This window comes from Phaethon lepturus, unplaced genomic scaffold (assembly GCF_000687285.1).
Source record: "Phaethon lepturus isolate BGI_N335 unplaced genomic scaffold, ASM68728v1 scaffold30560, whole genome shotgun sequence".
NCBI lineage: Eukaryota > Metazoa > Chordata > Aves > Phaethontiformes > Phaethontidae > Phaethon > Phaethon lepturus.
In genome coordinates, this window is record NW_010511680.1 from 321 (window position 1) to 11,428 (window position 11,108).

General features: G+C 41.1%; 2 protein-coding genes across 2 annotated transcripts; one reads left to right on the plus strand and one right to left on the minus strand.

Annotated features, from left to right (window-relative positions):
* Positions 1-549: 549 nt before the first annotated feature.
* TMEM69 (transmembrane protein 69) lies at positions 550-1,954 on the plus strand. The gene is made up of 2 exons (XM_010284770.1): positions 550-594; positions 1,226-1,954. The coding sequence occupies exons 1-2, from the start codon at positions 550-552 to the stop codon at positions 1,952-1,954; spliced, it is 774 nt and encodes a 257-aa protein (XP_010283072.1).
* Positions 1,955-5,579: 3,625 nt separating this feature from the next.
* Positions 5,580-11,098, minus strand: IPP (intracisternal A particle-promoted polypeptide; the record flags this gene model as incomplete). Its single annotated transcript, XM_010284781.1, has 7 exons — positions 5,580-5,971; positions 6,930-7,150; positions 7,824-7,946; positions 8,268-8,405; positions 9,221-9,388; positions 10,137-10,292; positions 10,612-11,098. Coding segments are annotated over 7 exons (1,518 nt in total), but the record flags the coding sequence as incomplete, so codon positions are not given.
* Positions 11,099-11,108: the final 10 nt, after the last annotated feature.

Here is an 11,108-nt window from a genome sequence, read left to right on the forward strand (position 1 = left end):
CGGGCGCGCCGAGCCGCCCCCCTTCCCCGGAGCAGCGGGACTGTGAACTGGGGAGTCAAATCCACCGGCGAGCCTGCTTGCCTTTCACGGTTAGTTTTGTCCCCCTGTCCCCCTGCAGGTAGCTCACCTGCAGCTTGCGGTGTGGTAAAGTTTCCCCTCCCTTATGGTTAAGGATCGTTTTTTTCTGCATGTGAGGAATTGATGGTTTATCAGCTGTGTGCAGCCATTTACGCTATGAAAAGGAGATGATCCATAAACGGAAGGTCAGCACCTGTTCCTGGATAATCAGTCCTTTAATTAGAAATTGTTCTTGTAACAGTTGTTACAACTTTTGAACTTCAGTTCTTAGAGCTACCTGAAACAAAATATCCTGTAGTGGCTAAATAAGGATTGATTACATAAATATTTATCTTTAAATATGCATCTATAAGAGTCTCACATCTGATAAATGAGTCTAGACTGTGTTATGTCCAAAGGCACAAACTCAGCTATTCATCAGTTTCAGACCTTCTCCTGACTTTTTCTGTTTTAGGGCTTGATAAAGCAAACATGTTTCCTCTCATACCACGATGCTGCTTCAACACACCTTTCAAAGTAAGTTTCTGAAACGTTTTTTGCTGTCTGTTTTTCTCTAAGAGTAAAATAGCAGAAGGTATGACTGGAGCATTGGAAAAAAAAAGTGACTGACAAATTGGAGTAGCCACATGTTTATCACTCAGCTTTTCTGCGAGAATTCCTAGTTTCTACAGCAACTTTTAGTAAAATCTAAGATATTTCTTTTATAAAATGCAATTTTATTGTCTAAAGGTCTTTTTTCCTCTCTCTTTGGTAGAGTAGTGAGGGGGTAGTAGCTTGTTTCTGTGGTGACCTTCTCCCACTTCTGTAATTGTTTTATATTCTCTTCTGAAAAGGACTGATAGATCTTAAAAATGGCTAAAGAATGCATGTGTGGGTGGAAGGATAGGTGGACATACAAACCTTTTGTAGTAAGGTTTGCTTACTCACTATGAAGAGCCTAGTTGCTCTTCATCAGCTAGTTTGTGAAAGCTGTGGTGCTTAGCTTAATCAGTTAAGTTAAAAACACCTGAAAACCGAGAGGAAGGGTGGGCTGTGATGTGACCTGACTTGGAAAACTATTTGGTATGATATTTCATAGGTAGTTTAGGTAACTGTAGATCTGTAAGTGTGTACCATACGGTGTTCAGAACAATTTTTATACTTGCAGCTACAGAAGTTAGCAGGTTCCAGACTACTACTCTATGGAAAGAATAAGACAACTTGGTCTTCTCTCGGCCTCTGGCTGCAAAGAGATGTGTGTCCTCTCTCAAAATCTCCAAGCCTCAACCCAGCATTGGTATATGCCACGAAGCTCCAGGCGTTTCACACCTCTCTCCCCTTCTTCAAGAAGAAAACTCCCAAAGAATCTGAGACCAAAGACTCGGGCATCTTGCAACGAAGTATGAAATCACTAAAGGATTCTCCCAGGCCAGCCCTTTACTTAAGCCTCGCAGGGCTAATTCCATTTGTTTCTGTGCCATTGTCAATGGCCATCCAAGGAACCTACTACGCAGAGCTGGCGTTTGCTCAGGTTATGTATGGTGCCGTAACTGTCTCATTCCTAGGAGGGATGAGGTGGGGGTTTGCTGTCCCGGAAGACAGCCCAGCCAAGCCAGACTGGCTGAACCTGGCTAACAGTACAGTTCCTCCTCTACTTGCCTGGCAAGCCTTGCTTTTTAAAGATATCACTCATGGTGCAATAATGCTAGTACTGGCCTTGGGGATAGCACTACATTATGATGTTTCCCTTCTTCCTACTTATCCTAGGTGGTTTAAAGTACTGAGGGTAGTGGGAACAGTGGTGATGGTATTATCACTATTAGCTACCTTAGCATTGAAGACTATTTCAGAGGAGCAGCTACGTGACAGCAGAAACAAATGGCAGAACACAAAATAATATCAATAGGAAAAAAAATATTTATCTGCCAATAAGGTATTTGTATTGAGTTCCAGGGGAAATAAAGACTTACTTGTGCTTAGAAGGCATAAAATGTCAGTGATCAAGATGCTTATTGAAGCAAATGACTTAGCTAGTTGAGGAGGGAAGGATTGTAAATAGAAATGACTTCCAAGGCAGGCATGAGTCTGTCCTTATCTGTGGAACAAAGTGTCACTCTTGAATGAGATGTTACTGTCATACAAAATTAAAGTGAAGATTTAGATGACATGGGTATGAATTGTGCAATGCTGAATTATTAAAAGTCCCTCGTTTAACTATAATGTGTGATAATGTTCTGTGGTGGGGAGAACAATCGTGTAGTCGTGATCAGTAACAAGGTGAAAGCAATTCTAGTTTAGTATTGAAAGAAGCAGCAGAGAATTATGCAAAAATACATACATCTTCAATGCCTATGCTGTGGAAGAAAACTCTTCTCTGTCTTATTTCCACAGCGAGGGTGCTGAAAATGCAATGTGATTAAGTGCTAGTAGGCAAGAAAGGTTTGTTTCCAGGGGCAAGCCAAGGTCAGCACTCGCCTAAAATATGTAATCCAACTGTTGTGATGAAGTGGGGAAAGCTGGAAGGGGAAGCTTTGTATCTTTGACAAGGTGCCATGAGAGAGGTTAGCTTCCTACTTGGGCTTACTTAAAAAAGGATACCTGGGCCATCTGCCCCTAGGTTTTTTGTTTGGACTTAGGGCTGCCTCGCCAAGGAAGCCGCATGCAACATAGCCATAAAGATCTGTTGTACTCCTAAATTAAAGCACTGATGATATGACACATGGACAAATGTATGATATGACACAAGGACTCAATTTCTGGCACTAAGGGATCAGATAATGGGATTCAAAGTAATTTGTGTCTTCTCTCTCCTCAAAATTTGTTTTATTTGAGCACCTGGGGCCGATACAAATGGGCTTGTAGCCTGCAAACCTTCCAGGATGGGCCAATTACCGAAAACACTGCAGAAGTATACACTCTTTGTACTTAAGTCCTCCTAACACATCATTTACAGGAAGAAGATACAACCTAAGTCACAGGGAATTTCTTTTCTAGCCTCAGCTACCTCAGTAAACCTATGAAATTGTATGTGGGCATATTTACCATAGGCTTTTTATCTTAAGTATTCTTTAAGTACAGTATGAGATGCATGAAGAAGTTGAAAAGTGACATCCATCCACAGAGTCTCTGGACCAATTTAGATAATCCTCATAGTTCTCTTAAAGCGTTGTTCTTCATTGTGGTTCTATACAAAATAAAGCACATACAGTCACTTAAAATTTGTTATCTGTTCATTCTGCAAAAAACAGGTTTCTTAAACGTCTGTACTGAAGGTAGAGCCATGTCCTATGGTATTGCTGGAAACAGCAACTATGTACATGAGCCCCTTTTACACGTTAACAGCATCATACCTCTGAAACAGCAATATATTTTGGTGCTCTCTGAAAATAAAGTAAGTAAAATTGAGTTTGCAAATGTAATTACTTTTTATTCTTTCTTACTTAGACATGGCATTTCTTAAGATGGATCCAGAGCAGAGTACTGCCTTTGACTTGATCCAGGGAAAGAGGTGCTGAGTATGAGACACCATAATCAACTGACTTCAAAGTTTCATTCAAACATGATAGAATCAACTGCAAAAACTGGAGAAGTGAACTTGATATAACAGCAGACTCCCTTAAGCTCCATTAAACAAGTTTACAGGTAGGGATCAGAAGTGAACTCCTAGTTCCCAAACTAATAAAATGCAGCTAAGCTGGTGTTACTCAAATGGTTCCCAAGGAATCCTGAAAAGTAAAGACGAAAGCCTATGAAATATTACCTATTATTTGATCCCAGAGGGCTGCACAGAGCTGGCAAGGCAGCCAGACTTCCAAGAAGTCTGAGTGATTTTACACCGAGAAGAGAAATACACAAGTATTTTACTACAGAAGTGTGTTAACTTGCACCTTTTAAATAGTCAACATTTATAACCAGTCTTTTCCTAGCGTCCTATTGGGAAATACGATTTCCAGTTAAAAAAAACACCAAAACCCAAAAAAAACCCCACAAAGCCCCAAAAACATTATAGTGGCAGTGATAAAACTCATTATAACAGGAAAGCATCCTATTCAAGAGCATTCCACAGTCAGTTCTGAAAATGTATTTTATTATGAAAAACTGTTTAAAACAAGCTTAAACTTAGGGGGAAAAAAGGACAGAAGAAAAATTAGTTCACATACTAAGAAATCCTTTTGAAGTAAAAGCACACACAAGATTATAGAATGATCAGAGAAACAAATGCTCCATCATCTAGCATGGTTATGTGGCAATCTCCCAACCTTATGTTAGAATGCAAGACCTAGATTCTTAAGGTACCTGCACACTCACCTTGGAGGATTTTATTCATGTATTAATTTGTTAATTTTACACGGGGATGTTGACCTAGACAGCATGAATGCTCCTTTGTCTACACAGTGCAGGTTTCCTGTTTTGTCACATTCCAGTTGTGGTTTTGTGTTCAGAATAACACTGCCTATCAAAGTTCAAGCAGCATTATTTCAGACTCCATCCAAATCATCCACAGCTCTGCAGAAAATGCAATCATAGTGTGCAAAAAGCAACTTCAAGTATGTTAATTAAATTAATCTAGAAATAACTCCAAACTCCTAGTAGTATTGTTCTACTAAGTATATCCAAGCTAAATACAAACTCCTTAAGACAAAACACACTAACAGTATCACTTTAATGCTGAATGCAGCTAATTCTATCAATCACAAAACACTCTGTCCACTCAAATTTGGAAGAGGCAGGATATGAGATGTAGCAAGGATGAATGTGTGTACCTTGTAGAATAGCACGTATTGCAATACCAAGTTTCTGCATGTGTCACAGGGTAAAGCTCAGTTTTACTAAGGGAAAAAAACAGGGGGTGTGGGGGCAAAAGGCTTTCCCTATATTTTTATAGTAAGAGCAGTCCTAAACAGAACAGCTAATCTAATGAGTAGCATTTCCATTTAAAATTCATCAGAGCTTACACAAAAAGGAGCTCTACTATCATCACTGATACCACTAAGAAAAGCCTGTGCTGAAGTGGAATGACATTATTCAAGCTGTGAGAATAACCTTCCAGAACAGGAAATTCTCAGCCACTCACCATCCAAGTTAGGGAAGTGGCCAGAATGTAAATATCCAATTCATATTTAATGCCCGTCATGTCCAGCAGCAGCAAAGAGGCTCAAATGCATCAAGGTCGTAAGTAAAGGTACCAAGCCTTCCCTATCTGTTATCTTCTCTTCCTTGTTTTCCGCCAGGAAAGGACAACTAATGCTAACCAAGTAGCCCAACTGCTCTTATCCATAGGTAACTCCTAGCTGTCTATAGTAGCCTCTTTCCAGACTGCAAGGCCAGCTAAAGATGCTAGCTTTGGTGTGCCTTAGAAAGTAAACAACCTGATTAATGTGTGTAATGTGCTGGAATGCTTTCTTCAGATTCTTTACAGGGCAAATTTTGCCATTTATTTCAGTGAACTTAATCCAGTCATAAGGGGCATTCCTACTCTTAACAGGATACTTCCCGAGACAGACATTGGATAAGCCAATTTGAAGGGCAAGAGTTTTAATATTTCCTTTTGCTCAGGAAAAGACCTCCGATCTAGTTCTGCACTGTCTCTACTGAAGCTCCTGTGTTAGAAGAGGTTTCTGGCCAATGAAACCAGAAATCAGAGGAGACAGATATACTCATTCCTTGAATGAGCTTTCTTCTTTGTATTTCACAGCACAGCTACACCTCCTTCACAGCGGCTGGTGATCATGTTGGCAATTTCAGTCCAACTGTCCATATGAGGGTTATAAACTTCAACAGAGTCAGAGGTTACTGGAGCAGCAAAATCATGACTGGGAGCTCGGCCTCCAGAGGCATAAAGAAATCCATTCACAGCCACAACACAGACACCAGCTCTTGGCATCTTCATTGATGCAACTTCAACCCACTTTTCCTAAGGAGAAAGAGTCAACAGGTAGTTTTAGGCTAAGCCCCGATTCTGATATAAGTTAACTTTTAAAGCTTAGAGTCTGAAACGTATACAAAGAGCACTACACATACACTTCACGGGCTCAAATACGGTATGTGTACAGTATCAAAAGGGTTATCAAGACTGTAATGACAACACTTTCACAAGTGGTCAAAATGATGCTAGTAACTAAAGAATGAATCACATACTGTCTGTACACAACCACACACCCTCCCTTCCTTCAGTCACTGCAAGGTGCAGTCTGTCTCCAGAATAGAGAATGGTACGCAGTTTGAGGTGGGAAATAAGGAAAAACTACATTTTACTCCAAAAGCAAAACAGAATGGCACACTGGATTATGCTCTGCTTTTAACACTAGCTCCTGTTCCAAAGAGCATCATTGAAACATAAGAAATTATTCCCGTCTGTTACTGCTTATGTTACTCAAAAGCTTAAGTGTTCAAAGTGATTTTTCTAGTCATACTGAAACACCACATTTTGATGCAGAAGAAAGATCCTCAACTTTTGCAACAAAGGGCAACTCTTAATTTTTCAGGGATTTTTCTTCTCTCTCATCAGACTGACCATTCTATCGCAGAGGAGGAATCTACCGCCCCATCTTAACCCTAACAAGTATTTACCAAACTACAGTATATCTATGCATCAGTGTTGGTTAGCTTTCAGTTTCCCAAAAGCATGCATAAAATCTTTGTAAACACTCCACTAAGTCAGACAGCAAAATTCTGCAGACTGGTTAGGACAGACAGATGCTGAAGTCACGGAAGCTTTGCTTCACTCAAATTACCAGCCAGTAGCGAAAAGGAAATGGAATTTCCAACTTTTCACTTTTTTCTTTTTAAAGAAAGGAAGCAGGCTACCTCTACAGCATCTTACACAAAGTTGATGCAATCTACAGTTATGAAAGAAAGGGACTCTACCATACCTCTTCAAAAGAGTACTTTTCTACAGTAGCAAGTGCATCCTGAGATTCATTCCAGCCACCCACAGCATAGATACAATCATTGAGAGCAGCTACGCCAAGATACGCTCTTCGGGTGCCCATTGGAGGGAGCTCAGACCAACGTTTAGATAGTGGGTCATAGACTTCAACAGAACGTAGCTCTACTCCTTCATTGCTGATACCACCAACAACATAAATCAAACCTGTAGAAACAGAGTTTTTCCTCTATTAGGTTTCATAATAGAGAGGATTGAAGGAGTGAAAATGTTTGTCACAATAAAAGTTTCAGCCTGACATTATGATGGTTTAAGAATGCCAGATAAAAAGCCTCCATTTGTCCAGTAGTAGCATTCATAGAGCTTTCAAATGAGTAACTTAAAGCTCAAGCACTAGAAGCCCTGATGAAAGCACTAATTAATCAACTGCAGGGGAGAGAATTCAGAAGGCTGCAACTGCTGACCAGGCTTGGACCAAATCCTTAATAAGCACATTTATAGATCAAGTCTTTAGACGTATCTGTCGTAAAGTAACCTATGGCAACTCTTCAGATTGTCACAGACACACATGAACCCAAATATGGGAGGTAAATAAAAGCAGTATCAGGAAGGACAATGAATTGTTAAAGACTAGCTGGATAACTGTTCTGGCAGCTATGTAAAAACTGTTTTCATGAGATAAAAGGCAGAAGACACAGAGAACTTCATAATCTTCAAGTTCTGCAGAATTAAAAATATGGTACTAGAAGTGCTAGTGCACAAGCTTGTGCAACACACAGCACAGTACAAGGCAAAAGTAAAAATTCATGACTGAAACACAAAGCTTCAAAATCCAATGGCTCTTGGAACTGTTCATGGATACAAACTTAACAATACTCACCTTGCATTTCACAACACCCAAAGCAGTAACGGGGCACAGCCATGCTTCCCACCACATCCCAACTATTTTCTTCAGGATCAAATCTTTCAATTGTGTTGCCAATCTCTGCTCCAACCCAGCCTCCTGCAAATAACAGCAAACACAGGAAAGAATTTAATAGCATAAAGCTGTGTGTTAACTGCATTTCTAGACATATGGTGCACTGTTCCAGGACAGACTAAATCTGAAACCAGCATGCAATCTACAATGGAAATAAGTTATAACTAAACAATGACTAATCCACAAAGATTTGGTATACTAATGCTCACTCAAACAGCTGTTTTTCAAAACTGAAGTTTGCAAATTTGCAACACCAAGATGTAATATTTAAGATCAAATCAATTTACAAGGTCTATGAATGCTACCTTTAAAATTAACTTCACGTAGAAAACCCCCAAAACTTACCCAAAGCATAGATAGCACCATAGCATGTGCACACTCCCAGTCCACAACGGGGATGGTTCATGGAAGCTACAGTGGTCCACTGCTTAGTAACAGGATCATAACATTCAGTACAGTCAAAAATCATTGAGTCCTTCTCACCTGCATCATAAGGGTAAGAACAAAGACAGGGGAAATGCAATGTTTTGCACTGCAGATATAGAAGCATTCTTCAACTCCTTCCGGGACAGACAACATTTGAATACATAATCTTTCTTTCAGCTAGCCAAACGGCCAAAGTAGCAAAAGCTTTGCTTATACGTAGAGCTGAATCATCACTAAGAACTGCCTTCATCAACAGTTCCCTAAAACATTACTGAAAACATCAGAAGGGTGAAAAACCACAGTGATACACACTTTTTACTCTGCAGCACAACTGACAGGGTTTTCAAGACCAAAGAACGTGTTCTGCGGTGACAAAAACAGTATACATATGCATTCTTTAATGATGGGCTGGTAGAGCTACTCATCACATCCTTGTGCAAACAAGTAACAAGCCTTTCCAGGCAGGCAGACCACAAGTGGTCTGTCCTGTACTACTGCCTTTTATGCTATAGGCTTCTGCTAGACCACAAGTGAGAAAACAAATGCTGATAGTAGTGGTGGTACAGAAAGTCTGCAGAATATCCAACATCTCTTGGTATATCTGCGCGTGTCCATATGCTTACCTATGAGTTGCTATACCACAAGGGGACAGCAGCTTAGTAAGAAATGGCCAACATGGGAGCCCAAACAGGCATTCACAGAGCAGTGACGGTAGAGAACCAAGGAACACCAATTCAATTGTTATATCTAAACATTGTATAATCTACTGTTGGGTTCCTCAGAATCACTTACAGGAAGATTTAATTTTAAAAATCTCCATTCATGAGTCCTCTAGTATCCATGTAACAAAGAAAGCATGTTTCAGCTGTTACCTCCGATGGCATAGACCATTCCTCCCACCACGGCCACACCCAGCCCGCTCCGGGCCTGGTGGAGAGAGGACACTGTGGTCCAGTAGTGACTGAAGGTGTCAAATCGCTCCACACAGCTGAGGGCTCTACTGTCACTCCAGCGTCCTCCTTGCAGTCGGGTGTACCCACCTACAAAGTAAGTGGAAAGATATGGCTAAGAGCTTCCTGCTCATCCCCATGCTCCTAAAGCATTGAAAAAAATTACAGTAACAGCCATTAGCCACTCTTAGTAGGCATTGGACTTTTCCATGTAGCATTGTTTGTCCAGCACACATGGAAGTATGGTCACCTTGAGGGTCATGTAACTTCTGCCTGAGCTGACCACTTCACCACAACATTACAAATATTACCATTCATGTTCTTAGTAAAATACAGAGACCAGTCAACAGCCTCTGCTGTCTTAAGTCAGTGCTACTTCCCTGCAGGATGAAACAAGAGCATTTCCTTCCAATACAAAACTGCAGTTTCACTGAAAACTTGCAATTTCAAGTATCCCATCACATAAACCAAAGTATCCTGGTCAGAGAAAACTTCAACCTTCAGAAGAACAAGGAGCATGGTGACTTTGCATATACCATTCCAGCAGCGAACCCTGGGCAAACCCTCTGCTGATACGCAGCTTTCCACCCAAGGCAAATAATTTCTAACAAGCAAATCTACTAGGCTTTGAATGCCATGTTGTAAGGACAAGAAATGTGAATGCTGGACTTCTGTGCAATTCTAAGCGGAAAGCAGCTCATGTGGTAACTCATCCAGATGAAACATTTTGTTATTTTTATATCTTTTGATTAAAAAAGTAATCCAGTATCTCCTTCAGTACTGTAATATGAGATACTACATCATTGCTTTTACAAGGTTCAAACAGCCACATTCTAACCTACTGCATAAAGGTACTTCCTGGCTTTCCTCCGGGGACGACCTTTAGAAGCTTGCAGAAAACTGCTGACCTTGTTCTCTTTGGGAGATTTACAGACTTCACAATATTCTTTCAACAGCGTTTGCAGGGCCACTCGAAGGCTGAAATCTGGAATACCTTGAGGAAATAAAACAATAAAAAAGGCACAGTGAAAAGTTACAGACAATACGTAACTTGGTTGTAGAGAAGTTATTAGCTTCTCCTAGAACAGCAGACAAATCAAGATTGCCTACTTTTATAAGACTTTGAAAAAGCATGTTTTTAAAGTGAGCTGTGCTTATTTGTTAAAAAGTAGAACTTGTTTGCAATAGAGTAAATCTTTTCACTCATCATGCTATTAATACAAAAAAATCCATCAAAATCCAGTAACTCTGAACAACATATGGTTTGCTCAAATGCAAATATCTGATATTCTTTCTCTCCTTCTATCACTTACTTTCTATGTATTTTAATAGCCTTTGTGCTGGTAGCAGAGGGAATCGGACAGGCTCCAGTACTTCCACGACGTGTTTCTTTCTTTTTCCCGCATCCTTCAAAATCCACTGCATTGCCGCTAGGAAAACCTGGTACTCGTCCTCGATGCTTAGGTCCTCGCTTCGCAAGATCTTAACCAGCTGCTCCTTGGTCAGCGCCAGGAACTCCTCCCCACCCTGCACCTCCAGGAAGTGCGCCTGGATGTAGCTCTCGGCGAACTCCATCAAGTCGTGACAGGCGATCTGCTCGGAGAACTGGAAGAGGCCGATGCAGTTCAGCGGGTCGATCTGCCCCTTCAGGAACTCGCAGCAGAGCTCCACCACCTCGGTGAGCTGCAGCATGTCGGCGGCGACGATGAGCTCCTGAACGTTGTGCTCCCCGATGCTCACCACCCCTGCGGGCAGGCAGACGGCAGCGGGGCTCCGCTCGAGGCTGCGGCCGTCGGGCAACCGCCGCCCC

Bases quoted from the DNA above. Each gene is read 5' to 3' on its own strand.
- TMEM69 (XM_010284770.1), top strand. From the start codon at position 550: ATGTTTCCTCTCATACCACGATGCTGCTTCAACACACCTTTCAAA. The intron at 595-1,225 runs GTAAGTTTCTGA...TTATACTTGCAG, and splicing joins GCTTCAACACACCTTTCAAA to CTACAGAAGTTAGCAGGTTC.